Consider the following 25,508-nt stretch of genomic DNA (forward strand, 5'->3'; position numbering starts at 1 on the left):
CGCTCTTGCATGTGCAAAGTTGCACGGCATTTCGCTTGAACGAATAACTACAGCCGAACGCCTTCTGATGCCCAATTCATAAGTGCGCTGCATCTCAGCATCAGCAACATGTATGGGCTGCCCCTACGGCGTGAAACCTTGCTTCTAGCATTTGACGTGGTTTCTCGTCTCTTGTCCTCTCCAACTGTCAGATCCTCCTAACAAAACATGCGGTTCTCTCTTGTCGTGGCATCGTGCGCCCTATCTGGATTTGCGGTAGGCGCACATGCCGATGTACACGAAAAAGAAAAATTTACCAGGGTGCGCAACGCCCGCGACTTACGGTCAAGTTATGACTACATCGTCGTCGGGGGCGGCACGTCCGGCCTGACTGTCGCGGATCGGCTCAGCGAAGATGGCAAGACAAGTGTGCTTGTCATAGAGCATGGAGATCTCGGTAGCTGCTCCTGCCCAAGGCGCCAGACGATTTCACTGCTAATCGGTTCTGCTCTGCCTAGTCAACTCATCCTTGATTGACAATGTTAGCACTGGAAAGCAGGCCATGTCCGGGGAGTTCCTGTACCCTCTATCTTCTGTCCCTCAAACTAGCATGCGAAACCAGCTAGCCGTTGTCCTGGCTGGGAAGGTTGTCGGCGGGAGCTCAGCAGTCAACACCATGATGACTGTACGAGGCACAGTGGAAGACTACGATCGATGGCAAAGCTACTGGACGGTCAGCTCTGCTACTCCTTCCTCCACTGTTGTTTCTAACCCTACTTGGGGATGGGTCGACCTTCTCCCGTACTTCAAGAAGGCTCTGCATTTTGCTCCTCCAGTTCCTGAAGTTGCGGCTTCGTCCAACATCACCTACGACGCCAGCTTCTGGGGGAACACTTCTAGTGTGTACGCGTCGTGGCCGACTTATCAGTTTCCAGGAACCAAGTTGCTGGTAGATGCCTTCCGCCAGATCCCTGGCGTCGAATTCCCCCCCGATAGCGGAGCTGGCAAGACCGGCGTGTATTGGTTTCCGACATTCATGGATCCTCGCAGCGTAAACAGGTCTTATGCGCGAACAGGCCACTACGATAATGTCAGGAGGGAGAATTGCCAGCTACTACCAAGCACCAAGGTCCTCAAGGTCTTAATGAACGACACGACAGCCGTGGGAGTGACGTTCCTAGGAATGCAGAACGGAAGCGTTATCACAACGGTCCGCGCAGGCAGAGAGGTCATTATCGCAGCAGGCGGCATTCACAGCCCTCAAGTTCTTCAACGCAGCGGCATCGGGCCTAAGAAGCTTCTCGCGTCTGCAAACATCACCACCATTGTCGAACTTCCTGGAGTGGGTCAGAATTTCCAGGACCATCACTGGGTGGCGCTTAATGTCAACCGTAAGAGAAAAAAATACACAAACACCAACAACAACTACTCCCTCCTTGTTCCCTACGAGTCTTTACTATCTAGATATACTCTCTAATTTCGTACAAAATTTCTAGTGAGAAACTGGACTATTAGCCCAGCGCTAACGGATCTGACCGATAATGCAACTTTTCGGGCTTGGGCAAACGCTGTGTGGGCAGCCAACAGGACAGGACCTAATTCCATAGCAATCAGTAACGCCGCAGCCTGGCTACCCATGCCGGTCGTATCTCCAGGACGGTTCGCCGAGCTCGCTGCCCTAGTAGCTGAACAGGACCCAGCTGCGTTGCTGCCCGCAGGGACGGACCCGACGGTGGTCGCTGGGTACAAAGCGCAGCTGAAGGCAATGTCGGCGTCGATGGTGGGCAAAGGAACTACGTTCTTGAATGCAGTTCTAAAAGGTGGTCCGATAGCAGGAGCTCTCTTCAACATGCATCCTCTCAGCCGCGGCACCATCTCCATCGACCCATCGGACCCCTTCGGCAAGGAACCGCTTGTGGACTACCGAGCCATGACCAACCCGGCCGACGCCCTCATTATGGCCGAGATGGTCAGGTTCATGCGGCGCTACTGGTTCAATACCACCAATGCTGCCCTCGGTCCCGTCGAATCTACTCCCGGCTCCCGGATCCAGACCGACGAAGACATCAGGAATTGGCTGGCCGAAACCCTCACCCCCACAGAGTACCATCCTGCCGGCGGCTGCTCCATGCTACCTTTGAGCCTCGGGGGTGTTGTCGATCAGCGTCTGCGCGTCTATGGCACAAAGGGCCTGCGTGTCGTTGATGCCAGTATTATGCCTACTCTTCCAGGCGCTAATACCTGCCAGACTGTCTATGCTGTCGCCGAGAGAGTAAGACCATCTTTACGTTCCGTCATTAGCTTCCCACCCAACTTGTCCTCCCCCCATCTTTTTCTTTTTTTAATTCCATCAATGATAGCTGACATGACGCAAAGGCTGCCGACTTGATTAAGGAAGACGCGATGGCACTGCTATAGCGATACTCAATAGGCTTCCACGGCACACACTTCGCTACTAGAAGATGAAGCCTGTATTCACTAAACACGAGTATGGAAGATTAAATGCTACTCTCGGGGGCCAAACTCAGCCTCGACCGAGCCGAACACATTGGGCAAGCACAGGCAAGCACACCTGCTAAGCAGGTTAAAGCGGTGACAGCACAGGCGCACTCACGAAAGAAGGAGCTCTCAATGATAGTTTTCGTCGCTTATGTTAGGCTGATATCAAAACTGCAACCTCGAATCTCCAGTTAAGGGTCTCTATAAAGCTCCGTAATCCGTTTAGTACAGTGCATCTTGGAAAATAAGAGAGTGATCTGGCTACAGTCTTTTTTCAGGTCTACTTGATTTGGCTTTTACTCTTAAATCAGTGGTTTTCAACTTTTTCACGTAGAAATTTGCTGAAGACTACACTAATATGACCTGGCGTTCTGGATTATCAACTGTCTGGGGAAGTTCACCCGTGTGCCATTGTATTGTGTCCGTCAGCGGTGGACACTGGAGATGTCACGTGAGTAGAATTTCCGACGCTGGGTCTTGTTCAAGACGGCAGCAGTCAGGACGTGTCAGGAGGAACAAGGCGGCATCGAGGAGAGAACGGCAGCGTTTAGGACAAGATGGCATAGCAGAAGTTCAGTTTTACGGGGTGGTTCCCGTAGATCAGTGTGTCTTTTGTGTTTAGGTTTAGGAAGAACGGTCATTTGGGCAGATTTGCCGCTTTGTTTTACTGGTTGACATCGTTGTTCTTTGGACGCGTCCAGTCAGGGACGGTCGTCACGAAGCGTTCGGATTCGATTGATCAAGGGGATCAGAATCGCGGGAGCGATTCTGACGGCGCGGACGGCGCGCCGTAGCATTCTTCTTGGGTGCCATGGTTTGGTTTTGGTTTGTGTACTGGGCTTACTCTTACTGATTTATTTTGTGGGGCAAGGTGAGCCGATGTCTGCCGAAGCTGAGCCGGGCCTGATCCAGCCTGAGCAAAAGCGGCGAGCGGTCATATGAGCCCGAAGGGGTAGGACAACCAGATTGGGGTCATAGAACAAGCCATTTTCCATCTTCATTAACATGACCTTGGCTATGTTTGCGTCTATACGCACCTCCACCTCCCTGACTGGAATTGGAGACACGACCTCCACGATTACTATATTTGGACTGGGGTGCGGAAGCGACTCCATTGTAGTGTCGGCCATCATGTTGGTGATTGATGAGACTAAGGTGACCTTGGACTAGTGTTTGTGTCAGCACTATGATGACGACCAAGACAGTCACCACCACCACCGCGGCTATGATAGGGTCTTACTAGCTGACAATGTCATCTACCAAGTTGTGTCAAACGAGGTGAATGACGTAGCAAGCTAAACAAACACGCGAACACGCAGCTCTAGCTGTACGCCTATACAAAAGCCTTGTGAATATAGACACAAACTTGGCGCAAGCAGTTGCGTGAGTAGTGGCAGAGTTGCGAGCTTGTTCTGGTATAGGTTTGTGAGTATGTGCGAGACTGCGTATCTGGTGTTGGATAGCCTGACAAGTAGCATGTTAGCTAGCGATTTGTCTATGTTTTTATTGATAAGTGGGTTGAGGTGGGTATTTTCGAGGATGGTTGTCAGGAGGTACAAGATCCTTTATAGAGACATACCTAAGCATGAGAACTGGATAAGGACTTTGATTGCGAAGAACTATTTGGTTGTGCTGGCTGGCGCTGGCATCTGCACCTTTGCGTTTAGGGTTAGTATGCCAATTACGTACTGGAGAGCTAGGTATAGCAAACAGACTATTAGACTGTAACTGCTGATTACACTGGTTACCAAGTTGATTGGAATAAGCAACATTGTGTGGAATACTAAATGCAAGCAACGTTGTGTGGCGGCTTATCTGCATGTTAATGCGTATGGCAATATTATTAGGACTGACACTACAAGCGTAACATAGATATTGCATATGACAATAGATATCTGCAGCAATAGCGTATGCAATATGCTTAAGTGTATTGATTAGACGACTATACCAACTCTTGCAACGTAGCCAATATGCTTGCCTATAACAGACCTAAGCATTAGATGCTAGGTGGTTAGTGGCTAGATGGTGGATTTGATGCTAAATAGCAGCAACATCTGAGCTATTATGAGGGTCGACTTTAGTAACAGGTATTTTCCGCTATGCCTAACAATTTGTCTATGTCTATATATCACCTAGCACGCTGCTTGCAAGTACAACAAGGATCACATATAGGCTAGCCTCCCATTTGGTATATGACTTCCTGGCGGTGCAGAGGGAGGTGGCTAGGCAATGCATGGCAGGCAGCCACTTCCTAGTTGGTTTTGGCATCGGCGGCTCGCAGCTGTAGGTTAGGATATGCACGCCCTTAAAGAACGGCAAGGCGTTTGGCTCGCTTCGGGATGTGAAGAGGCTAGGGCTGAGAACCTACCGAGCAGGCTGAGAATTAGGAGGGTCAGGAAGAAGGGGAGGAGCGTGGGGAAGTGGGACGAACCCGCCTGTCTGCAGGCCCCCCTTAAATATGTAAACGTACCATGACGCGTCCGCTGCCAAAGCGCTCCAGGGCGTCGCCGCAGGTCGGCGCGGATGTACATCTTCTTGTTAGGGTGCTCGACGCTCTTCATGTCCGTAATGTACCCCTTACTCTCGAGGTGCTTGATGCATTGCTTGATGACGGACTCGTACATCTTGATCTTGGCCCGCTGCGGCGTGCAACATACGGCAAGCAGCGCGCGGCGCCGAGCGGTTCCGCGTTGTCGTCTGCACCGACTCGCTTGACGTGGTGGACGCCATGTGCCACCGCCTCTTCTGCCACTGCTGCTGCTGGAGCCGCTGGAGCCGCCTTCTCGGTCTCCGCTTCGCGTGCAACGAGGATGACCTGTATCTCGGGCCTCTCGAGCTCCATGAGCAGGGCTATGCCGATGAGGACGCGCAAAAGCCCAGCATGACGCCAACGCCGACGTGGTAGTTGATGACATGCGCGGACGAGCTACCATCAAGTGAATAAGGGCGACTGATGCCAAAGACCCCGCATAGGTAAGCAAGCATTCGAAGCCCTAGGCTCTAGGCAGGACAGAAGAACTCCCTTGCTTGGGAGGCAGACGAGGTATCTCAAGTCCCTGAGATGGGCTGATCGCGGACGAGTATGCGAAGTGTGCCCGTTGAATATTTCCATTTTCAATGCAGCAACTGCTTTTGGTAACGGAGGACGGCCTCTTCCACCGCAGTAGCTGTTATCGCAGTAGGCAGAGAAGCAAAATATTTGTTGGTTTCGGGAGAGCATCAAGCAAACGGTAGACCATAGCGGTCGACGAAGTCAACTACGAGCTCTCAGCAGCTGAGCGCGCTGCCTCTCCTCCCAGGATGTTCGGCGGCCGAGCAGAGGACAAGGTCGAATGGGTCTTGACTGCCTCGTCAATATCGTCCTCTAGGGGTGACAGTATCGTGACAGCCGACGCACATAAGCTAGGTGCCGACACAAAACCGAGCCCGAGCCCGAGCCCGAGAGCCAAGGCAAGCACGCTTATTGCGACTAATCCCAGAATGGTTAACTTTCGCTAAGTTTGAGTACTTAGATGCGGGGCAACAAAGTCTTATATGCTGCGAGGGCGGCGCTGGCAAGGTTTCAAGACTGCACGCTGCTGTGTGTGTACGCCGTGGTATCGGTCCATGGAGTCGGGTGGCGCCTAGGAGAGGTGGTCTCGGTAGAGGACATCGACATCAAGATCCAACGCCGTCCACATATCCCAAGGCGGGCGCCGTCGTCGCCCTTGGGCTGGTCTGGAGCCTCAGGCGGCTGCAGAAGAAGTGGGAAACAGCGAGGAGCTACTGGGAGGGTCAACTTCGAAAACCACTGCAAAAGCACAAAATAACATCCCTGTTGCTCACACAACGCCTGAAGTTTGCAAGTACGCTGCCAACCCTCTCAGCCCTCGGGGGCCTTTTCCGCACCGTTTAATCATCATCGCTTTGGATGCCAGTCCATTCCCCGTTGACTTATGGTCTTTCCGCTTGTCAAGACCTTCCTAGTCCCAATCTTCAGCTCCCTCCTTAGCTCCAAGCGCTCGACCCACAAGCTAGACATCACGCTCAAGGACTGGCACACCTTCGGCGGTAGCGGCGGCCAGAGCTGGCGTGGCCACGGCCCTCCCACGGCGAACCCTATTACCAACGTAACCTTTAGCGAGAGCGAGGAGTGGAGAACAGGATCCACATGCACGATATCAAGATGTGGAGCGAGGAAGTGTAAACTCCCGTCTCAAGAAGACTTAAGGACGCATGCGTGCTACGTGACAGGCAATTGACTCGAGAAATTGGTAACTTGGCTTCACCTCAGCTTAGTTCAATTATAGGATATAGCAAATCATCATTTTAGTACCATCTAAAGTTAGACAACCAATTCCTTAAGTGAGACCAAGAGTAGCGGCGCCACAATCTCATCAACCCCAGCACTTGTCATTATTAACATCTCCAACATTATGTCATCGAAAGGCCTCTTCGCATAATCTCGATCCTTGACGGTACGTTCAAGGACCTTCGTTGTGGTGTGAGAGCAGTCACAAGTCCTTGCCGAATAGCTGTAAGCGCTCTCGAGGAGATACCCCCAAGTCAAAGGAGCCTGCCCTGGAGGAGGAGGAGTGGTGGAACTGCCTGGTCTGCAGCCGGCCCCAGGCCGCGGACGAGACGGGGTTCAACAAGCACATCAACCTGTGCCTGTCGCGGTAGACTATGGGAGACAAGATGCGGTAGACAGCTGCCTAGTCGTGGGCGAGGCCTCGCTACAGATCATGCCGTTCGGAGCGACCTTCGGCGACGCCCGCAACCCCCATCCCGTCTTCCGCGTTGTGAATCCTAGCAATGTCGGAGATGTTGAGATTTCAGACATGATGTTTGCCATGCAAGGCCCCAACCCCAGTGCCATCCTCGTCAAGTGAAATGTACACTTCGTATCCCTTTGCCTAGATAGTGATGTCCCCGACAAACTCGATGCCGTCCTTCCACATGTCTATAGAGAGGTATCCCTTGTACTCGATCTGCATAGAATCTCCAAAACTCTTCCAGAAATAGCCAATGGCGTTGATCTCCATGTGGTTAAGGGGGCGCCACTTGCACAGGTTGATGAACTAGATGGGCTTGGTCACACAGACGGAAAGCGTGTAGAGGAAGTTGACGTTGGAGATCTAACCAGCCTTCTTGTAGTGGCTGTGGAGGAAATTCATGCGCGAGATGCAGGGTCTAGAGGTCGGGAGGTTCAGTTGGAACCTGTAGGCATATTTGGTCCGCGGACCAATGGCCTAGACACCTGACACAGCCAAATCCTGCCCGATGAGTTCGGGGATTTGAGGAGTCATGGTCTCTGGGCAACAAAGGCAAAGGGGTCACCTTGAAGGCGGGATCCTTAATCCCAGGCGACTGGGATGGTTTAGCAGGGCGGAAAGGCAGAGACTCAGAGGCAGATAGTATCTTCACCCTTTGATCGAAACTAGTCCTTTGCACCACTTGATCTAGCAGTGTCCATTCCTATTTACAAGGTAGGTCCCGCCGTTGTCGCCACGACGACATCCGGCCTCGGCGTCAGAACCGTGGTCAGCGGGAGGAGGCTGTCTCGCAGCTCGCGGACAGCTATTTGCTTTACACTCTCCTACAACCTCTTCACAAACCGACAGGGATTCCTTTTTAACCCCCTCTGCCAGCTTTTGGAGCTCCGCCACACACGCGCCGACGTTGAGCACGAGTTCAATTTGCGGCCTAAGAATGCCACGAAGGGAAAGATGGTGCAGGACGAACGTTATGGCGGCTCTCACGCCAAGACCTTCGCCTTGGTCTTTGGTTCTTCGTAGATATGCGAGACGTTGGGATGAATTGACCTTGGGATATTGGAGATGGTGGGTGGCGTAAGCAGTCTTGAGGCCATTCGTTACAGCTGCCTCGACGGTGCCCTTAATCCCAGGGACGGCGCTTATCCCAGCTGCTGTGCCGTTGGTGATAGCCGCAAGCATGTTGGGGACAGAGGCAGAGGGGAGTCTGGCTGACACGGCGGCTTCTACGACGTCGTGAGGAATGGTAACAGCAAGACGTTTGTCCCCAGCTGCAGCTAGCCAATCCTGATGCTTAAACGCCGCAGAATGGTGACTGCTGCGCTGTTGCTAGCCGCTGGCGGATCTTTGGCAGAGGTTCCTCCGCTGGCCCCGTGGACCATGCGAAGTACAATTGGGAGGCGCAGAAGCTTATGTTGGCATTTTCAACTGGCCTGGAGCGCCAGCTCGTACTCGTGCAGTCGAGGTATTGGGGCAATCTGGTCAATCATCATAAGCCTCGAGAAGTCATAGCAAGAAAAGGTTGCCGTGCGATCAAATAAGACATGGCCGCCTTATAGGGAAGAGTCGGATGGGTTGGGCAAGCAGAAACGACTAGAAGATGACCCTTACCAGAAGCGTCAGGGCTGGCATTCTCGCCCGCGAGAAGACATGCACATTCATCTTAGGCACCGATTGTTTCACCATGCAGCATATGCTAGTATAGTTGACGTTCCCGTTGGCGACATAAATAACCACGCTGCTGCGGTGTCTGCCTCCAGCACACCGACCGCATTGCTGCCCCGCTCAGTCAAGAGCCGTTCGACCTCCGCCTTCTCCCGCGAGGCGCCGGACCAGGACCAGCGAAGGCCCTCACGCAGCTTCAGATCGCTCTCACCCAAAATGTTTCAAAACGGGGCCGGGGAAACCTCGCGCCCCGGCGACCAGCGTCCAGAAATTCCTGGCCGTTGCTGAGTTTTAAGACATGCACCAGCAATCCCAGGTGAACCCACCGTTTGGCAGCGGCTAGGTAGATGGGCTAAATTATCAAGCCTGTGGCGAGAACCTTACCACGGGCGGCGGGAAGCCTCAGGCAAACCTCGGCGATGGTCCATATCAGGTCGTCTGTCGCCACCCTCGTTCTGGTCCTAGCTGTGAAACTCTAGACGATGACTTCCTAAATGTGGCTACACTTGCTGCTAGTGCTGCTGCCGGTACTGCCGGTACTGCCAGTACTGTCAATACTGTCAGTACTGTCAATACTGTCAGTACTGTCGGTACTGACGGTACTGACAGTGCTGTCGGTACCGTCGGTACACCCGGAATTGCCCGTCGATACTGTCGATATTGAAAATCTGATGCTCCTGACGGTACTACCAGTACTGCCAATAGTGCACGTGCATACAGCTCTGCGATGGTCTCGAACGTCAAAATACGCTCGTCGCGCGTCCTCCGATGCTGATAAGAAGCCCGGTGCGAAAGGGACGCGCGGTTCGCCCGCCCGTCGAAGCGTCTCGAGCCGATCGAGCCGCCCGCGACTTAATTATTAGGCAACCTAAGACTCGACCTAACCGTCCCGAATTCCCATTTCCAAGCTCGGCGACTAAGAATGGACGTCTGAGATGGGGCTCCGTCGAGTGCTGTGAGCCCCTACTCTAGTGGTCGGCTAGTTCAAACACCCAGGTCGTCTTCCAAAAGTGGCAGCGGCAGCGGCGGCGTCCCGGGAGTCTTTAATCACAAGAGCTGCAAGAATATGCGCAAGGCGGTACATGTGGCTAGGCTCCTTGGCCCTGTACAGCCCTATTCGCCTCATCCGTACCATGTGTTTCTCGGAAAGTTCCTCCGAGAAGACGGGCTGGTGGCCGCTGCGGATGTAGTCGAGCCACTCGGGTTCGTACTGGGCCAGGATGATAGAGATGTCCAATCTGTACTGCGACAGCATAACCATGCTAGGCAGGACGCGAGGTTGTTATCAAGATATGTTCTTGCACACAGATCTAGCATATAGATTAAGATCGAGGTTGAGGTTACTTGACTTACCAATGTTTTTCTTTTTGCCCTAGACCTGCTCCTTCTCCTCCACTGTTTCTCGATGAAGATACTGCAGCATGGTAAGTCGCCAGAAATGCTGCCACCTCGGCTGTCTCTTGAATCTCAACGGTTCCTTTGAGGTCATCGTAAGGGTCACGCTTGAACTCGCTTAGAAGGAGACAGTTCATGAGCTTCTCTCGAGAGCTGCGAAAATGGGCCGATGCCTTTAACACATGGAAGTATTAGCAGGGCTTACAGAATGGACATATAATTATGGCTAAGAAATAAAAGACCGCGGTTGTATTGGGAGCAATCCACCCCAGCGAGGAAATGTCGAGTCATCCAACCTTCGTTTTCACAACGGCATCCACAGCAGCGTTGAAGTACGGGCGGCTGGTAGAACCAGCATCCCAAGACCCGCACTGGAACTGCGCTCTGATCGGCTCCATCCGGTGGTGGCTGCCGCTTCGGTGGATAAGGGATGACAAGGCGGCGAAAAAGCTGGTCGCGAACACGGTGACGTATGTTTCATCTAGCGAAGGGGCCTCGGAGCACGAGGCTGTTTCTCTTTCCTTATCTCAACTATGGCGTCAACTAAGAGCCACATTTCGTCGACAAATCTCCACTCTCGCGCAAACCCTGCGCAGCCACACCCAGACACCGCGTATTACGCACTCCACAAACTCATCCAAGCCATCGCCCATAGTCAACACGAAGCACAAGCACTACTGTTTCCTCATGACGCAACTGAGCTCGCGAGACATGCCCTGTGCGGGATCATATTCCCTCCCGTCACAACCCAGCCAACCATCATCTCCCGTCTCTCCGATGCCCAGCTCGATGCCCTGCTCGATGCCAAACCCCTCGAAGGACGATGGGATCCGCGCACGCCTCAGGCGCAAAACCTAAAAGACAAGGCTGCCAACTTTATTACAACCCACGCCTTCATAGCCGGTTCTCTTACATGGCGGTGCTTGGAAAGTGAGGAGAGCTTGAAGAGTGGCCTGGTTGGATTGCATCCGGCGCTCTCTCGACGACAACCGTATGTTGTCCTGTTCCTCAGTCCAAACAGGAATTGAAAATTCCGACTAACAAGATTTTCGTTAACAGGTTCAACTTTCGAGATCCTTATCACTCTGCGTTCAACCAAGGGCAGAAAGACAGCGACAAAACGAACTTTGGATGGTCTGGCTTGGCCATGATGCGAGGTTCACGGTGCTTAGGCGGCATCATCGCAACCGATACCTACAGTTCGTCATCTGACTTAGACAATGAGGACGAAGGTCTCCCTCCCGTCTATCAGAGCGAGATCTGTGCCCTGGCAATACTGCTATCGCAGCAACTAACTCGGCAAGTCGTCGAGCCAGTTCGCCGCTTCACGGTTCGTCGCACCCTGCCACCAAGAATCCCTCGAAGTCTCTTGCAGCCATAGTAATATCCGGAACACTCCTTCCTGACTGCTTAAATATTACCAGGCTGTCGTAATCAACCTTACCCACACACACGCCCGCATCCTCGAAGGTGCGGTCGATGACCCCCGCAACCCCAGCATAAGTATCTTCCTCTGCGAGAGTATCTGGCATGGCATAGCTGACATTGCGAGCACAATCGCCAGTGACCAGGGGGGATGCGAAGCAGGGCTCCGGCAGCAGAAAAAGCAGGTTAGGTGCGACATCTTGCGATGGGCGCTCTTCATGGACAGCGAGCTTTCATCTCTCGATGTCCCGAAGCTGCGGGTTGCTGCTAACCCTGGCACAGTGATGGGTGCAGACGAGAAACTCCGGGATGCGAGTGGCACGACGGTGGAGAGTGCCTTTGCGTCGTCTAGTTCCCCGGCGATGAGCTCGGGCGAGTCGGATCCTGACGCGTGATTGCACAGCAGAGCCCTTATATGCGTTGTTGAGTTTAACTTAAAGATACCCAAGGGAGAGGCTTTTCTATATTTATGCACTAGGGACTTGGAAGTTGCTTGCTAGAGATTTTAGAAAGAAAGATACGTGATCTCATAGATGCAAGCGACACCGCCTCTGCGATCGAATACTACAGACGCTGTATTCTGCATTTGTAAAAGGCTTTGGCACAGGCAAGATCGACAGCCGCGAGAGGAGTTTCCACAAAAAGTTAAAGCGACCCGATACGGCACTTCATAGGGATCTCGACAACATGCTCTACCAAACCCCCATCGTCGATAATAATCGCGTGTCCACTTACCGCCGACGCATGCCATAACCCTAACTGCGGCGCCTCACCACCGAGGAGATTGCCAAACTCTTGCCTTCCAACTCACCCAACTTTTAGACCAAGGTTGTCCAACTCACATCCAAGGTTCCGTTCGACGCCGCGGTCAACGCCCTTAAGAAGAAACTATACAAGGGCTGAGAGTCCAAACCCACGAATGAAGCGGTCGAATTCGCCCCAGGTAATGTCAATCACGCCGCCAGCGTCCTAGGCGTGACCCTGAGACACCGCTATACCTCAAAAGCGACCAGCTGCGCGGGAGGACTACGTCCAAACTCCGTGACGACACTGACGAAACGTGGAAGATCCATTGATGTAGTCCTTTGAAGATGGCTAGGTATGCCTAGTCCTGTTGGTTTCGGCTAGAATACTGACGGTACCGACAATTTTGACGGTACCGACGGTACTGCCGGTACTGCCGGTACTGGCAAAGCTGCTAGTATTGCCGATACTGCCAGTGCTGCCGATCTAACATAGACGTTGCGTTGCCACAGATCAACCCCGCGTCCATCAACCTTGCCCTTTTGAGAAACATAACCGCGGATACCCTCGAGGCAGGAAACCTACGGCCAATCCTTATTAGAGCTGGAATGACACAACTTTGTCCCCCCTGGGCTCTCGAATCGTTCTGTGTCTGCGTATCTGTCTTAGACGATCATTAGTATCACGAACAAGCTTAGATTCTCAGAATCTAAGACCAGCTTGATCAACAACAGCATTAGCAAGAGAGTGATCGTGTGCAAGAATTTCGGGTTAGGTTGCTGTTCGATGATGACGGCCCTTACGGTAATAACTCTTACCGCTTTGTGATGTTGGATGGCCTAGACGTCTTGATCGTCAACTCTTTCGCCACGACGCATACCGTAGTGCGCCAGAGCTGCAGCATCCCCCAGGTAAAGCAGTCTGACATAACGACCAACTAGACAGTGCTAGACAGCATGTTTGACCACTTGGAAGAGACTGCATGTGTATTGCAAACGCCTGCCAGGTTTGACCAAGTGGGTGCGGATCAGGATCGACAATGCCGAGAATACCGTTATCCGGCTGCCAGCCTAGGTCAGGGACTGGCTTTCACATAGGTCGTGTTGATCCAGGTCGCCGACGAATTGCTAGTCTAGCCGGAGCACCACCTGGAGCACCGGTCTGGTGTGAATCATAGCACAGGCGTTACAAATATATTGCTTAGAAGCATAGCAGCATAGATCTTATACCACAGAAAAATCATTAATTCAGAGACCGGAGCTTTGTCAAGCAGCTAGGAAAACAACATGGTTAGTTAAGTCAGCGTTCTAGAGAAACCTTGTCTAGAATCGGGTACTTCAGTCTCTGCAGCAAGAACCCCTTGACTTTTCTAAATGATCAAGCAAACAACCAGGTGTGGCAACAACGACGTGCGGCTTCTTGCCCTTACCGACTAGACGCACGTAAGCGTGTGTAACGTGTGACGAGACAGCGTGATCCCGGGGATTGGGGTTCCGCGAGCCCCTCGCCAGGCGCGGTCCGGATCTCGGTGTGGCCCACTGACATCTGCGGTACGACGGGCTCGCTCACGAGCGTGGGGGCTGACCTACGCCGCCCGACTCGGCGCTCAGGGGCACAATCGGGTCCCGCACGGCTGGCTCGGCTTGTTGGCGAGGGCCCTTGGGCTTCGCCGAAGGTGGTGGACCGGGAGCTGTGACAGTGCCAGGAGGCTGGGCCCGGAGGGATCCGGGTGCGGCCTTCCACGCAGCCTCAATCCTAGCCTGCAAGATCCGCGAAGGCCGGGCCCCGAAGCGGGCCGACGACAACAGCACGGTGCGTCACCCACCCTTTGCCCCCCCTTTTCCTTCCGTCTTTTTCTCCCCTTTTTCCTCCCCTCTTTCCAAGTTGCACAATCATCCCCCAGCGCCGTGCCAAAATACAAGAAAACGTGACTAGCAAAGTCAACAATGCGATAACTAATTGCCCCTAGATCGAAGCCCTTTCATCATCCTCACCACTGCTCCCACCCGCGCCGTTGCGGCCAGTGCCGGAGCCGGGGCTGGCGACAAACAGATTGGTACGATCGCGAACTAGCCGGAGTTTGCGGTCTCGGGGCCCACGAGTGGTCATGAGCAGGCATGCTTATGCCGCCCCCCGTTCACCTCCTTTACTTCGGCGCCATTCGTGATTCTCATACCATTTGGGCTATTCACGCCGCTCCCCTCTCTAGCGGCGGCACCGATAAGTCCCTTGGGATCTGCAGGTAGACCTGCAGAGCCGTCGCGCGATGCCAGGGTTCTGGCTGCATTCAGGGTCTTGGGTTTGTTGGCACCTGGGCGCTGGGCGGCCGGGGCTTGCTGTCAATACTAACAGTACTGACGGCACTGCCGGTACTACCGATCTGATACTGACGGTACTGACAGTACTGCCGGTGCTGTCGATACCGACGGTACTGTCAATGCTAACGGTATTGACGGTACTGCCGATACTATCGATAATGACAGTACTGACGGTACTGCCTGATAATTGAAGCTCGTAATCTTCGACGAAGTATCCCATCCCGTCCAGAAACGAGGTTGGGCTCCGGTACTGGCCAAGGGCGGGGCTCTAACCACATCCCATAACAACTATTGCAGGCAGTAACCTAGAGCCTATTAGTTTCCAAGCTAAGGGGGCGCTTGGTTAAGCTTGATGTGCGGCGACGCGCTGGTTGACGAGTACTCTTGAGGGGATATCTAGCCATGCGTGCCATGCTGGCTGTGCTGGCTCATGCCACTGCTCATGTGCAGCCCGTCATTGAGACTATGTGCTGTGCATAAGGAGCTTCCAGGCTGTGCTTGCTTTGGTTTGGCGCTTTGACTAAGATCATCTGTCCAAAGCCTCTGACTTTCCACAGCCACAGCCCCAGACTCTCCGACAATCTGCGGATCCTGGATAGCCGGGGCATCCTGTGTGGGAGCCATCATATTAGACGTGGCATTCAAGTTGTGCGCATTGGATACCCGCAGATGGTGCCTATGTCCAAGAATTGTAGGCGCTCCCGGCTGCTGGGCTCTATCCACTCGTAGGATGACAGGTAGAGTCGGACCGGCGGCAGGTCCAGAGTCGTCTCTTCCAGTCCTCCCGAGGACCCGCCTACCCCGGCGTCTGACGGCGAAGCCGAAAGGTGACACTTTTTCGGGTTGCGATTGGGGCAAAGCAGATGACGGTGGGCGGCGATGCGCTGGAGAAGCCGCTTGACGAGGCCGTGACAAGCAAGTCGCAGTCGCAGCGGTCGACTGACTGCCCGCAGCCCATGGGATGGACGAGCGAGAACGTTGTAGCTCCACCTGTTTTATCAAGATCCGCCGCATTCCATTCACTTCGCCAGGTCTTCCTCCTAGCCGGCCTTGTGCTTTGATGCTTCGAGGGCCAGATCCCCGGCTTTCTCTTGCCCGCCGAACACAAGGGGTCCATCTCTGCCGCCAAGACGATGACGTCCACCGCCTTGAGGCCCAGTCCCGCCCGGCCTGCCTTGGGAGTGGCAACCTCGACAGGTCTTTTATCCTTGGGTTTAGGAATAGCCTCTGCTATAGTCTCTGAGGGCAGGATTCTGCTTATCCTAGATCCAAAGCATCCTCAACTTTAATTTCCTCAGAAGGCTAGGCAGGCTTAAACATCTCCTCGATAGCAGCAGCAGTAGGTTCACATATCGGTTCCTCTATACTCTGTCTCGCACTCTTGCCCTTCTTTCCCTTCTTCCCTTTCATCGCCAGCACTCCTTCTACCGCGTCACTTCTCCATCCTTCCTCTCCCCATCCCTTCAAATGGCTATGTTAGTCAAACAGATGCACAGTCTCAAATTTCCAGCCCAAGGTCAACGAATATTCCGACAGGGATGGCACACTACCCAGCAGGGTGGTTACTGTCTCGAACCAAGAACAAACCGAAGCTGCTAGCCGTCTAGGGGCGCTTTCTCTGGATCGCCGGGCTGGGAGACTGGTGCCAACAGCTGGAGCAACACAAAACTAGACTGCTGTGGAGAGCTTGGGGGAGTGGCGTGGTTGCGACGGGGTTCCCGCCATCTCTGGCAAGCAGAGGGCCATGACATGGGCTTGTGGCTTGTAGCACTGGCTGGGAATGCCTCTTTTAGATCTTTTCTTTTACCTTTTCCCTTTAACTACGCTTGTGGCGATGGCATCATCTCTAGGCTCTCAAGCCATCGCCAACGATGTGACGTTCTGCCGGGGCTGTAGGAGTAGTGGTTCTCACCTAATATGTAATTACTAATTAATTCTTAGACGAATCAATCCCATGTCTATCGTCCGTCTACTTATATTCTTGTAAATCTTTGCCTAGGCTAAGAAGTAAATCGCATACCACCAAGTGGGTTTCCTTTAGAGAATCGCCGTCAAGTGCATATGGTGTAGACTTACACTGTCTTGACTGTCGTCGCCGCTAGTTTGAGCTTGCTCCCTCCGCCGCTGGTTAGGAAAGGGCTGTGAGCTCTCGTTTCAATCCCCTCAAGCGACTACAGCAGGGTATACTAGAGCTAGCCAAGAGGGATCCCTACAAACGCTCCTTTACAGCCGCCGAGACCCGTTTAAAACGCACGCTTGCTGTCAGCCGCGAAAATCTGGTATTAGACAGCCTGTCGAAGAAGTCAGTTGTTCGAGACTCGCTTTGGAACCTCGATGTCAGCTACGATAGCAGCCGGAATGCAAAGTGAGAAGTTATCGGTTGTTGTTAGTTGTTGTTGGATGGTGAGGAGCTAGTCTTCAGAGGGGTGGTAGGAAGTAGATCGTGATGACGCCGCCTTTGTCTCGCAGAGCGGCGACTTAATGTAGGCCTAGCGTTATGTGCTGGAGTCCTTGCTGTCGTCACCTACATAGAGGCTTGAGCAGAGGCCTCCCTCCCCTTTCGATAAGCTAAAGAGAGTGCAAAAGTAAAGATTCTAACCAAGTCAATCACTCTTTTTCTTTACCTAACTAGAAAAAAACGCTGCACAAGGTTCTTTGACAAGGATTTGGCGCCAGTCTTGTTCGGAAGCAAATTGGAGGTAGCTCTCTAGTCAAACCATCAACCACGCAGACTTCCTCCTTCTACACAGTCATCCAATCGCCCTCAGCACCAAGAGCAAGACGACAGGCGAGAGCCAGGACAGCGCGACCTTGCAGATAGGCGTGTGGCGTGCGTTGGATTGTGGCTGGGATCTTGGCGGCGAACTCTTGGCTGAGAGCACCTGGTTGCTCCAGTGTCAGCATGTTTGCCTTAAGGGCCTTTCGCATCAGAACCTTGCCCCAGACATAGCTCAACGCCACTTATCAAGGATCTAGTTGAGAGCCGTTATCTTTTGCCCAAGTCGTTCAGAAGAGGAACCGTATGCCAAGATGGCGGCCGAGACAAACAGATCCACTCGGCTCGGCTCGGGAGGCTGGAGACAAGGTGGTGGCGAAAAAGATCACCGAGTGTGCCAGCAGACTCATAACAGCTACCGTGTAGCGTCATGACACCTTAGCGGGGGACACTGTGGCCGGTGAAGGCGCTCCACAGGGCCATCTACGCGCCGTTGAGACCACCGCCATCCCGTCGCCGTCCCCGCCGCCGCCGCCGCCGAAGAAGCAGCATCGATATCAACATCAACCCAAGATGGTGTTCCCCTCCACGCCCCAGCAAGATCCCCACCGCCAAGCCCGTCTCCATTCCAATGCAACCAGTCCATTCTCATTTGGTCTTACAAGGCCTTCCGGAGGTAGAGATTACGTACATCCATACTACAAACTCATAGTCAATCTCATCCTTGACATCGCCAAAGAGAGTGAAAGCCGTGACGACGCCAGCACCTCTTAACGTCTTCATTTTTGCCTTGACAGTGCTAGCAAAGTCCTCTTCATTATGCCACTTGTCAAGCTTATACCATTAATGCCTTTAAATAGCTACCTTTAAATATAGGTTAAGGATATATTTGTTCAAGGCCGCAAAGCTCGCAGGCTTCTCCTTCTAACCCTTCGCAGCTCGCTTCTCGTTTTCTTCCTTGAGCGCAGCCTTGGCGCCCGCAGCAGCGTCGCCAAGGACTGATCAGGAGTGTCTTACATTATGCCAACCATGCCGCCCATGCGCAACTCCCTAACCTCCCTCATCAGCGCCCCGCCACCCACCCCACTACCCGCAAAATCCTAATTCAAGTCCACCGTCTCCTCGCCCAAGCTAACCAAAGATAATAGCCTTCGCCTCCCATCCCTCAGTGTCGCGCATCCTTATCACCGCGTCGATCCAAGGAAGAGATCGAGGAGCTCAAGAAGAGGTAGGAGCAGCGCTGGCTGAAAGGACATAGACACCTTTAGCAAGACTTATCGGCTACCCAAGACAGGCATCAAGCTGTGTAGCCCTTCCGCACCAAAGCTTTATGCTCCTCCTGCAGTTGGTTCCAAAGGGGGGTCGGTATGGAAATATGAAATGTGCTAGGGCTAGTCTACCTCCGCAGCAAGGAGATGATAAGCTTCCAAAACAGACAGAAGCAAGAGAGGCTGCTCTTAAAGCATACTATCGTTGAATCAGGAAACGCAAGTCGTTAGGTATAGTCATTGTAGTTGTAACTAGCTTTGCAACTGTCTATGCAGGGGCTATAGAAGGCCACTAGGTCTCTTAGAGGTCTTCTAGCCCGCCTTCTAGGCGTCAAGATACTCCTAGCAAGCCAGGTACCTGAGAGCAGTGTTCCTCCGACCCAAAGTTAGGTCTCTATAAACACAAAGCTATTCAATCCCATACCCCAGAGTTTAGATTACGCACATAGTATAAGAAGTCAGAGTAGTCATCACATAACCTCAAGCAGATTCCCTCCCAAAGATTCGCATTGAACAACTCATCGACTTCCTCCAGAGATCTGTTCTTCAGCTTGGGAAGAAAGCTAGCTCGATGAAACCAACAAAGGGGGGGCCCGACAAAGGTGAATCCACAAGGTGGCAAAAGTGGGGATGGGATTCCATTTACAAGTTATAACAGTATTTCCATGGCCATGGTTCTCCTAGTTGTGGTACAAGCAGGTCAGCCTCTGTGCGCCGTCCTTCTCAACTAGCACACCGGCTGCGCCCGTCAAGTGCACCGTTCATTGTGGTTTTCAGTCTTCAGTAGTCTTTGCAATGTGTCGTCAAAAACCCCAACGCCCTCCCAGCCAATCTTCCCACACCCAAGACCCTAGTCCAGACTAATCCCCGCCCCGCCGCCAGGACAGGTTTCCTACATATGCAAGACTGGCTTAATTATCCCTTAGTGATCAGTAAAATGTGAAGGACAACAGGGGAAAACGATATTCTCAGCTCAGTCGCAGCAGTTAGGGAGGAAAGGAGGAAGCCAATGAACGTCGGGTTACGGAAACTACACGCCACCTGCCAAAAACCCATCCGCAAGCTTCCTATAAACAGGGGGCGAGTAATGATAGCTGCTACAGAGGCGCTGGTTTATTTTCCTGTCCTTGGATCGCCGAGACTAACGGGGGGGCAAGCCCAAGCTCAACTAACCTTATGTTCGAATCTGACATAGAACTCGACCTAGAGGAACTCTTGCTGCTATCGTCCTCTACCTCGTCTACTCCATGAGGTCATGCCATGTACCGTTGCGACCTAACCCAGAAGCAGTCGATGAATAGGAGGCTACATTTGCAGATATCTATATAATGGGCTTGCTTGGGTCAGTCATAGTTAATGCGGCATCGACTGTCCTTCGCAGTCTCTACCAAGGCCAGAGCAATGATGATATCCAAGTCTAGCTCCTTCTGCTCTCGAGGGCACCAGAAACAGGCTCCATACCCCAGGGCCATGCGGGTTGCTGGTTGCAGGCCATGCATCAGCCTCGCAAAGGACTGCTAATAAAGCCCGGCGAGGTCAGCATCGGCCAAACCTTCCGGGACCCTGGATACATCCGTAAGTGCCTTACTCAGGGCTGCAACACCTCGCTTTTGCCATTGAAGACGCCTTAGATTTTGCAAGTCTAACAATCTACCAACTAGTTTTGAACGATAAACTGGCCAAGGGCTTTCATTCTTCTTCTCTAAAGGTCATCACACTCGCGACAAGCATCATTGGTGCTCGAGCCCTCTCTGGGCGTTGATTATTATTCAAGCAAGCAATTCCGCTACGCAAGCCCTCTCTTCCCATTTGTTTGACTCTGGAGCAACCGGCTCTCGTGAAGGCAAAGGAGGCGCCTGGCGAGGATGCGCACGCCTACGTAAGTGGTAGACCCTAGTTGATGGTCTGCCAATATGCAGCTGTGAGGCACAAGCCACCCCTCCTCATCTTTACTTAGCTGGTGAGGTCTTTCTTCCTCGACGAGCGACGATGATTAGTCTAAGGTAGCGAGCTTCACTGCTTTTGGCTAGATCTGCCCTAGTGCCATTGTTAAATGGGTAGGAAAACGTTAGTTACCTTTACTATACGCTATTGGAGCTGGAAGCACCGCGGCTGCTGTCACCAGACTTGCCCTCCAATTGTTCCTTGTTAAATGGTTCAAATTGTACTCATTCCGATTCCAAAACCCAAAGAGAAGATTACTTACAGCCCGACCTATCTTCCTCAACCCCGGCCTTCTCAGGGGCAACCCAGAACCAGCTAGTTACTCTGTCGTCTTGGTTCCCAAATTTCAAGGTTTTTCAACAAAAAAACAGAGGCGGAAACTACAATTTTTGTGTCCCCAATTCAAAAGTTAATCCCGCAATAGAATCCCCCAAGCCCCATATGGCCATCATTGGCGCAGGCATTGCAGGCCTTACCCTACGGCGTCGATTTTAAAAAATGGAACCAACTTGCCCAGGCCTTGTCTACGCTGTCAGCTGCCTAGCCCTAACACTTTAAGTGCATCAGGTTCTTCGCAAGGGTTGTCTAAAAATCCTCCCCATTCTAGCTAAACCATTCTTATCTTGCAAGGCAAGGCAAGGCTATACTAATTACCGGCATCCATTCGGGCCACCGCTTCTTGAAGAGCGTAGATCTCAAAGACGTGGTTCATCCAGGGGTTGGGGTTGGCCTTTGTGCCGCCCGTCGATCTCCCCCAATGGGAATACACCCTTGACGTACGATAGAACCCCTTGCTGACTGCTGCCATGCACGCACAGCAGACCTCAATATCAAGGAGGTGCACGCCCAAAGGGCCACCACCACCTCTGCTGCAACAGCAGTTGCATTAGCGGTAGTTGGTAAACAGATTGAGCGATAGGCAAGTAGTAATAGGTATTTAGTATCTGAGATGCAAACGGATCTTAACGGATGATATTAAACAGCGAAAGACGGTCTTTATATGTTGCTCTGCCTAGCAGGTCCGTGTCGTTGGCTTTTACAGTGAAGTCATCCATGGTACATCTTCTCGCTCGTAGAGACCTCCAAGCCCTTTAGACAAACGAACCGCTCGCAGTGTAGGCCTATGTGCAAGTCAGTCCCGTCAGAGACAAGCTTGTAGCCGAGGGACTTAAGCTTGTTCTCCAGCGCCTTGGCGTCATCGAGGAGGGTGAAGAGGTAAGGGATCAGTTCCGGCAGGTGGGGGGTAACCACGTCCATACAGCCCTGCAGCCTCTTAGTGTAGCCATTTATCATGCCTGAGGTTAGCTTGGAGGTATACGAAGATGAAGGCGAAAACGGAAGCGCCAAAATCGTGAGCATAGACTCGAAGATTCTACTGCGACAGTAATTGCTCCTCAGCAGGCCGAGAAGAGAAAGCTTTGGAAACCCGACGAGCAGACTATGCTATCCAGTGCACACATCAAAGAGCAACAGGACGCCCCAGGCCACGGGCGAGAGGCTGCTTAGCCAGCTGCCGTTACGGATGAGGGCAATGTCCGTCCACCTGAGGTTGAGGTTGCTCCGATATGCTTGGTCAGAGGAAGATGATGGGGACAGGGATGGTGAGACCATGTTGGACACAACCATTCTCGTCGCCACGGGCGGCGGCGGCAAGCCCCGAGATATTGCCGAGGCAGATGTCTGCTGGGATATCGACAAGGGAAGATTGGATTTGTCGAACAAGCATGCCAGCCGGGGGATTTCGGTGGAGGTGCGAAGTAGAAGGCAAGGCCCTAGTAGGTCAGCACGGTAAAGTAGGAGAACTCGTTCTGGCAGCAGCGTCACATCTCACAATACCTCTTCAGATCACTCTGTCTAGGAGAAAAGGTTGGGCATGCACATAGGGACGTAGGTAAAAACGACCTGACACTCTCCCCAACATCCACGCCTGCGGAGACGTCGCAGAAACCCACACGCCGGGTATGTTGTCGACCAGGTCGCTGGAGGGAACCATATTTAGAACCAGGTTCATCAGCGCGTCGTAGCCTTTGAGCGTGCCCGTCACTGTTCCGGGCGCGACATGGGTGGACCGACCTGGGCTTTGTCGTCGCGCCCCATGTTCCCGGGGCCCAGTAGCGGGTGCTCCCTGCTCCACGGCATACAAGTGCGTCGAGATCTGGGCCCGTCTGGCACATCGTCGCAACGCCTTAATCGGCTTGGCGTTATCCGAGACTTCCGCCGGTGATTCTGTCTGTCCCAGGACTGCCTAGTCTCCAGTGTCGGCTCTGGATTCTTCAGGAGCCTGCGCCGGCTCAGAGGTACTTGTCTCCTCGACAGCAGTAAAGTCAGCACGTGCGCCTTTCACGCTCTGCTTCGCTTTCTTACCTTCTTCCCAGTTGGCTCGAACGAATCACCTTCAAGCAAGGGCTCATCAGGCAGTGCAGTGTAGGCAAAGTCATAGCCATCCCAGTCCTTGTGCCTGTCGTTGAATTCCATTTTGGAGCCAGTCCTGGCATCCCGGGTGGTGTTTACGTCGCTGGCGCCCGAGGCACCGCCAAGCGATTGGCGGTCTCGCATCTCGGAGGTGAAGACATTGGCGGCGCTGCTGCTGCCGCCGCCGTCGTCGTGGGTGTGGTGGGGATGGTGGTGAGGGTGGTAAGGGTGCCGGCCCTACCTTTTGCTCTGGTGGGGGTCGATGTTAGCGTTGAGTATGAGGATATCATGACTTTCAAACCCTAAGCTTCCTAAATACATTCATTCATTCTGCCTAGGACCAATATCAGATATCTATGTGTAGCACTAGCTAACAGAATGGCTCCCGCATCTAGCCGGCGAAGATACAGGGGCAGACATTGTCTCTCACGTCGCCAATGAGGATGATGTTTGGGCCTCCATCACTGTTTGCCCCAGTGACACGGAGAGCGACAAGTATTCTGAGAATCCCAGCCATGACAATTACCCCGCTGCCAATACCTCCGACACCCGTTCCCGTTTCAGAAGATCGTCGGAGCCCGCGTCCACGCCCAAGAAGAGCAAGGTCTCCAATGTCGGCCCCCAGCGACAGGTGTCGCTGCACCTAGCCGATGTACCTGCTAAGCAGATGACAATCACATCTGCCCAGCCAGAAAGACATTCAAGATATTCGGCAAACTCGCCAATCTGTCCGCGGTTGTCTAGCAGCAGGCATCTTTGAACCGCATGAGAATTCAGACCATAGTTCCGCCCCTCAATCCTTGATCGACGTTACTAGTTGGTGGGCCCGCAGCCAACCACAGCCACCCCGGCAGTCAAGCCGTCGCAGAACCTCATTGCTGTCAAGCCCAGGCGGTCCAAGGCGCAAGATATCGTAGCCAACATCAGCCGCCCAAGGCGAGAAGCCAAGGCGAGTGCCGACAAGGAGCAAGTTGGGAAGAAACACAGGGACAGCGTCAGTGGCCCCGTTGCTGCCAGTACTAGTGCTGGCTCTGGTACCGGTTCTGGTGCCGAGGTCTCCAGAGTTATCAGCCCTCCTCCCAATACGAACTCTGTCGCTGCTGCCAAACCTGACACGGTTGACTTTGCCAATCCCAACGTAAGTCAACAATGCCAACACCAACCCCATTGATAGTTTCAACGCTGTCTCTAACGGGCTATGCCGGCCCTGCTAAAGTCAAAGAGGATCTCGACGAATGGGTGGTTAAGTTGATAATAGACATGATTTTGGTACTGTGATGTGGTGATTTTGGCGGTACCATAAGTGTGGCGGCACCTGTGATTTTCTCGGGCACTTGATTTTGGATTTTGGACGGTACGTACTGTGGTTGTGGCGGCACTGCGATTTTGGCGGCCCCGTGATTTTGGATTTTGGCAGTAGCGTGATTTTTGCGATCCTATGATTTTAGCCGCACGTGATAGTTGGGCGGTACTTGGATTTTGCGGCACTGCGATAGAGAACCGGAATCCAAAAAAATGCGGGGTAGGTCGATAGCCTTTGGCGGGTGTAGTGAAATCGAGGTGATCGAGGTGCCAGCTACAGTGGACAATACTTGGGGGTCTGTGCGGCATCCTGTGATTTGGCGGTCCCGGGATTTTGGATTTTGGCAGCACTGTGATTGTGGCGGCACGTTTGCATTTTGGCGGTACTGTGATGCGGCGGTACTGTGATTGTGGCGGAACTGCGATTGCGGTGCATCGTGATTTTGGATTTTGGCGGTACCGTGCGGAACGAACCATTTTCGATCGTGGCGGTACGTTGATTGGGGGTACCCTTTGGCAGTGATTTTGGATTGTGGTGGGACTGTGACTTTGGCGGTACCTTATGTGTGGCGGCACTGTGATTTTGTGGGCCACAGGAGGCGGCGGTGCTTTTGGCGGTACTAACCCCGCGGTAGTACCGCAATGATTTTGGCGGGTGCCACAGGTAGGAGCATTGATTTTGGGAGTACCGTTGGTAGCGGCACTGATTTTGGCGGTACTGCCATTCAATTGAGTGCCGCCGATGATAGGGATGTAAATTTTCGGCAATCATCGGCAACTATCGGCAGTGCCTGTACCGTCAGCCGCTGTCGTCAGTACCGTCAGTATCGCAAATCTCCTGCGCGCGCAGCAGTTCTCATGCGCTTGGACACTCCGCACCTTAAACAATACCCTCCCCGCTTCCGATATAAGACCTATGTATGCATGCGACACATAGGCCAACTTTTTTTTCTCGGAATGAAGTAGATGCGGGCCCACAGCGCTGCCGCAACCTGCCGCTGTGCAGATTCCAGCACACAGATACATTGACAGGCAATGACAAAAAGACCTGCCTAACCAGCTACACTTAGGGTGTAGGAAAATAAAC

The 25,508-nt window shown here is 53.1% G+C and overlaps 8 protein-coding genes across 8 annotated transcripts; 4 read left to right on the top strand and 4 right to left on the bottom strand.

Annotated features, from left to right (window-relative positions):
* Window positions 1–108: 108 nt before the first annotated feature.
* QBC33DRAFT_582099 (uncharacterized protein) lies at window positions 109–2,397 on the top strand (the record flags this gene model as incomplete). The annotated part of the gene is made up of 5 exons (XM_060431314.1): window positions 109–130; window positions 287–436; window positions 498–1,370; window positions 1,476–2,251; window positions 2,356–2,397. The coding sequence occupies 5 exons, from the start codon at window positions 109–111 to the stop codon at window positions 2,395–2,397; spliced, it is 1,863 nt and encodes a 620-aa protein (XP_060278083.1).
* Window positions 2,398–4,729: 2,332 nt separating this feature from the next.
* Window positions 4,730–5,320, bottom strand: QBC33DRAFT_603689 (uncharacterized protein; the record flags this gene model as incomplete). The annotated part of the gene is made up of 4 exons (XM_060432198.1): window positions 4,730–4,759; window positions 4,847–4,854; window positions 4,949–5,117; window positions 5,186–5,320. 4 exons carry the CDS (start codon window positions 5,318–5,320, stop codon window positions 4,730–4,732), a joined length of 342 nt encoding a protein of 113 aa, XP_060278084.1.
* Window positions 5,321–6,413: 1,093 nt separating this feature from the next.
* QBC33DRAFT_603690 (uncharacterized protein) lies at window positions 6,414–7,140 on the top strand (the record flags this gene model as incomplete). The annotated part of the gene is made up of 2 exons (XM_060432199.1): window positions 6,414–6,587; window positions 7,030–7,140. 2 exons carry the CDS (start codon window positions 6,414–6,416, stop codon window positions 7,138–7,140), a joined length of 285 nt encoding a protein of 94 aa, XP_060278085.1.
* A 233-nt stretch (window positions 7,141–7,373) lies between these two features.
* On the bottom strand, window positions 7,374–8,414 carry QBC33DRAFT_603691 (uncharacterized protein; the record flags this gene model as incomplete). Its single annotated transcript, XM_060432200.1, has 2 exons — window positions 7,374–7,538; window positions 8,076–8,414. 2 exons carry the CDS (start codon window positions 8,412–8,414, stop codon window positions 7,374–7,376), a joined length of 504 nt encoding a protein of 167 aa, XP_060278086.1.
* Window positions 8,415–10,825: 2,411 nt separating this feature from the next.
* Window positions 10,826–12,112, top strand: QBC33DRAFT_564325 (uncharacterized protein; the record flags this gene model as incomplete). The annotated part of the gene is made up of 3 exons (XM_060430363.1): window positions 10,826–11,283; window positions 11,352–11,622; window positions 11,717–12,112. The coding sequence occupies 3 exons, from the start codon at window positions 10,826–10,828 to the stop codon at window positions 12,110–12,112; spliced, it is 1,125 nt and encodes a 374-aa protein (XP_060278087.1).
* A 1,591-nt stretch (window positions 12,113–13,703) lies between these two features.
* Window positions 13,704–15,387, bottom strand: QBC33DRAFT_520048 (uncharacterized protein; the record flags this gene model as incomplete). Its single annotated transcript, XM_060426332.1, has 7 exons — window positions 13,704–13,734; window positions 13,891–14,006; window positions 14,051–14,151; window positions 14,456–14,530; window positions 14,638–14,797; window positions 14,862–15,047; window positions 15,328–15,387. The coding sequence occupies 7 exons, from the start codon at window positions 15,385–15,387 to the stop codon at window positions 13,704–13,706; spliced, it is 729 nt and encodes a 242-aa protein (XP_060278088.1).
* A 2,134-nt stretch (window positions 15,388–17,521) lies between these two features.
* QBC33DRAFT_603692 (uncharacterized protein) lies at window positions 17,522–18,297 on the bottom strand (the record flags this gene model as incomplete). The annotated part of the gene is made up of 3 exons (XM_060432201.1): window positions 18,187–18,297; window positions 17,828–17,910; window positions 17,522–17,739 (listed from the first exon to the last, which is right to left on the bottom strand). Exons 1-3 carry the CDS (start codon window positions 18,276–18,278, stop codon window positions 17,522–17,524), a joined length of 393 nt encoding a protein of 130 aa, XP_060278089.1. The 5' UTR covers window positions 18,279–18,297.
* Window positions 18,298–20,256: 1,959 nt separating this feature from the next.
* QBC33DRAFT_520050 (uncharacterized protein) lies at window positions 20,257–24,397 on the top strand (the record flags this gene model as incomplete). The annotated part of the gene is made up of 15 exons (XM_060426333.1): window positions 20,257–20,338; window positions 20,542–20,642; window positions 20,794–20,830; window positions 21,526–21,606; window positions 21,691–21,726; window positions 21,840–21,922; window positions 21,985–22,058; window positions 22,145–22,482; window positions 22,599–22,666; window positions 22,707–22,850; window positions 22,947–23,038; window positions 23,083–23,341; window positions 23,490–23,771; window positions 23,952–24,257; window positions 24,344–24,397. The coding sequence occupies 15 exons, from the start codon at window positions 20,257–20,259 to the stop codon at window positions 24,395–24,397; spliced, it is 2,037 nt and encodes a 678-aa protein (XP_060278090.1).
* Window positions 24,398–25,508: the final 1,111 nt, after the last annotated feature.

Source organism: Phialemonium atrogriseum (assembly GCF_030411735.1).
Source record: "Phialemonium atrogriseum strain 8032-3 unplaced genomic scaffold QBC33scaffold_52, whole genome shotgun sequence".
Lineage (NCBI taxonomy): Eukaryota > Fungi > Ascomycota > Sordariomycetes > Cephalothecales > Cephalothecaceae > Phialemonium > Phialemonium atrogriseum.